The sequence below is a fragment of the Pteropus vampyrus genome, unplaced genomic scaffold (assembly GCF_000151845.1).
Source record: "Pteropus vampyrus isolate Shadow unplaced genomic scaffold, Pvam_2.0 Scaffold944, whole genome shotgun sequence".
Taxonomy (NCBI): Eukaryota; Metazoa; Chordata; class Mammalia; order Chiroptera; family Pteropodidae; genus Pteropus; species Pteropus vampyrus.
The window spans coordinates 48799-52548 of NW_011889725.1; the positions used below are offsets into that span (position 1 = coordinate 48799).

At 45.8% G+C, this 3750-nt stretch overlaps 1 protein-coding gene across 1 annotated transcript; it reads left to right on the plus strand.

Moving 5' to 3' along the window:
* Window positions 1–292: 292 nt before the first annotated feature.
* On the plus strand, window positions 293–1801 carry LOC105309930 (germ cell-less protein-like 1). The gene has a single exon (XM_011386138.1). The coding sequence runs from the start codon at window positions 293–295 to the stop codon at window positions 1799–1801; it is 1509 nt and encodes a 502-aa protein (XP_011384440.1).
* Window positions 1802–3750: the final 1949 nt, after the last annotated feature.

Here is a 3750-nt window from a genome sequence, read left to right on the forward strand (position 1 = left end):
GGCTATAAAACAAAGTGTGTGTTAATGTGGGAAGCTGTGCTGCTCATCTAATAGTAAAACGACCTAAGTCTATCATCCCTGGAGGGAAAGTTGCACAGAATTGTCCTCACGTCAGGCATGGCCTTCTCCCGCAGGGGCGGGGCCGGATGGGGTGTGGCTTAGCATGGCGTCCTAGGTGACGTCAGCGCAGACGTCAGCCATACCCATAAGCACTCTGGGCTGAGCTAGTGCCTGAGGAAGCTGCACGTTGTGAGGGAACGTGTCCGTTGCGCCCTCGAGGTACATACAGGCCATGGGAGCACTAAGCAGTCGCGTGCTGTGGCTCTGGGGAAGGTGTGCCCCACAGCAGCAAGGTGCCATTGGTATTGAGGAAGAGGAGGTGGTGGAGGCAGCCATGGCAACGGCCGATGAGATGGAGGAGAGCGTTCAGGCCGGACCCACCACCAGTCAAGGTGGCCTCAAGCGGAAGACAGTCTCGGGGGAGCCTCACGAAAAAGAGCCCCACCGGAAGCGTGCCAAAGACAGTTCAGAGTCCGCTTACGAGGCACTCTTCACGAGGGGAGAAGGCAGCGATGTGCAGATCTGTGCACTGGGGGAGGCGTGGAACTTACACAGGGTCTACTTGTGCCAGTCAGGTTACTTCGCTAGCATGTTCAGTGGTGCTTGGAGGGAAACAACTATGAATACTATAGAGTTGCAGATGCCTGACGAGAACATTGATTGTGAGGCACTGCACAAGGCTTTAAGCTCCTTGTACCAAGATTACGTATTCATCCCACCCAATCGAGTCATCTGCCTCTTGGCTGCAGCCAGCATGCTGCAGCTGGACGAGCTGATTCAGCAGTGCGGGGAGGTCATGAAGGAGACTGTCAGCGCCCAGACCGTGTGCAGCTACTACTACTCTGCTGAGAGCTATGGCCTCCCAAACATCAGGACCATGTGCTTCCAGTGGCTGCTGGACAACCTGATGACCCAGCGTAGTGAGCACCTATTGAGAGAAGTCAGTCTGGATCTCATGAAAGAACTCATCGCCTCTTCAGAGCTCTTGGTGGTGGAAGTGGAGATGGACGTGCACACCAAGCTGAAAAAGTGGTTGTTTCTACAGTTGCAGCCGACATGGAGTGGCCCTCACAGAGCCTTATTGTCCGATGCCAACTTGTGGTTTGCCAGGTCCAAGAGGGAGTCAGAGGACACCCCTTTCCTGGAGACTGAGGAGGGCAGAGCCTTCGTGCCAGTGTTCCAGCAGCTGCGGCTGGCCTACATAATTTGTGACCTGCATTCAGCATGCACCATTGACCAAGATGCGCTGATCCCGGCCGCATGGCTGGCCCCAGTGTACAAAGAGCAGTGGCTTGCCCTCCTCCGGGCTGAGCAAACCAGAAATCTCGGGCCCATCGACGTCAACATGTCGGACCTCCAAGAGAACAGCATGCGGTGCGGGGGCCAGCTCCGCAGGGATGAGAAGTGCGGCTGGCGGTGGGCCGGCTTCAACTTTGGCTGGGATCTAGTTGTGTGCTACACCAACCGGTGCATCATTTTCCGACGCAGCGTGTTGAACAAGCCCTGTGGCCTCGGGGTCAGTTTACCCTGGCAGAGAAAGATCGTGTTCCATCTGCGCCTGGCTTCCTTGGACAGGGCTGGAAGAGCCGTTTTCAGAAAGGACACAGAATACCAGGTGATTTCTCTGAGAAAGCATCAAGAGCTAGAGGTAGTGAACCTGGAGAACCAAGATGTGGTCTTCCCCATATACGTGGCCTGTAACTTCCTGTACCTCCCCAGAGAGGGGCACTGTCCAGAGTGAGGACCCGTGCAAAAGCTCAGATAGCTGAACAGCACTTCCCTGGGCACAGGGGTGGCCAGCTTTCTCAAGATGCCAGCTCCCTCTGTGGAGTCAGCTGGCCTTGCCCATCTCTGGTGACCAAGTCTGTCAGAGGCCTTGTTGAGGCCTCATAAGTTGAGACTGTTTACCTACACATATGAAGAGGACACTAAAATTTTAAAGCCTCCAAACACCACCAGAACTCATTCATGCTGTTAATGTGGAAATCTATACTTCTGGTTTACCATACCCCCCAGCCCCCCCCCCCCCACACACATTATTTCTTGGAAGACAAAGACCAGTTGACTACAGAGAAACTGAATTTATCTACTCTACTACTCTTAGTGAAACTCTTTTCCTTCAGTTTGATTAAATGAATGTTGAATATTTTGACGTCTCTTTCATTTGTTGTGTTGACAGCAGTCCTACCCCACTCGTAATCTGCCCTTACACACCCTGGTTCCATTCTGATTGCTCCCCCTTCCCCATTTCCTGCCACTGAATGTAGTACTTGGTTTTCATGGTCTCTCACTGTGTGAACACACCCAGACTACACTGATGATCTTTTGTTGGTTGTTCTTCAACCTAAAAGTACCTTGATGTTAGTTAGACTTTACCTTTCCTAGCATTTTTAACCCCAGAAAGACATTTCAAACTTTGTACACCCTATATTGGGTGTGGAGTGGAAGGAAGCAGTTTGATTATATGAGGATATTTCTTTACTAACTATAGTTGTTTCTGTGACATACAGCCATAAATTATTTATGCATCAGAAACTACTCTTTGAGCAAGTTGATGGCCTTTGCTCTTCAGAAATATTTGATGTTCAAATTGTACTTGGAAAGACTGTGTCTTGCTTAAGAGCAGGATTGGTAACATCTGGAATGGAATATCTTTGAATTATAATGGGGATTACTTGGCATCTGGAAATGGGGTCAGAAGATGGGATGCCCAAGCAAGTAATCAAAAGTGTGAGGTAGAATGTGTTTTTATCAAGAAAAGAAAAAAAAATAAAACTGCCACCATCCCATTCCCTCCAAAATGCCCTACTTGTTTGCACTTTGAGTGATTGTTGTGGTTAAAGAAGGTCAACACATTGAAAACTCTGTTTAAGAACCCATACAAATAAATATATATTTCAAGAGTATAAAAAATAATAGAAGGTGGACATAAATTTAAAAGTTAAACAGATATAATGAGTTACTTACTCAAAATCAGAATTTTTCTTACTGGTATATATTTCTCTTCCCAATTAAATTTTATCCTTTGTCATTCAGTGAACAAATTACTTTTGACTATTTATTTAATTATTTATTCATTTACTCTTTAAGGAGATGTGAAAGGTTTCATTATCCCCAACACACAAAATAGTGTTAAAGTAATAGTTACATAACAGTTATAGGGACTGGCTCAAGTAGGAAGCTGCTATTGCTCCCTTTGATGTTTGCCCTTAATTTTGCATTTTTCCGCTCTAAGTTCCCTTGTACTCTGTTTACTGAACTAACTACAAACAATAGGCCTCCTGTCTGTCTGTCAGTCTTTTTTTTTTTAATAACTAAAGTTGAAGAAAGAATAAATCATTATTCAGTAGAAGGGTAATAATGTTTGTTTTTCTGTAAAAATTTCACTTCTTTTATATAAAATTTCTAAGTAGTTTCAAATTACTTTTTCTTGAGCTGAATGTCAAGATGCCATTTCATCAAAAATAGATATCCTCACAGGAAATTCAAAGACCACGAAGCTAGAAGTACAGCTTAACTGAGAGGTCTGCTTTTATTTGCCTACCCAACTAGTTTTAAATCTTTAAATTGCTCTTTGCTGTTTAAATAGAAGAGTGTTTCATAATTTACAAATAGAGAAGAAACACGGTCATTTAAGCATTTGATCTCTCACAAACCCTAGTTGTTGCCATTTGCCAGCTTGAGCTGTTA

Bases quoted from the DNA above. Each gene is read 5' to 3' on its own strand.
- LOC105309930 (XM_011386138.1), top strand. From the start codon at position 293: ATGGGAGCACTAAGCAGTCGCGTGCTGTGGCTCTGGGGAAGGTGTGCC.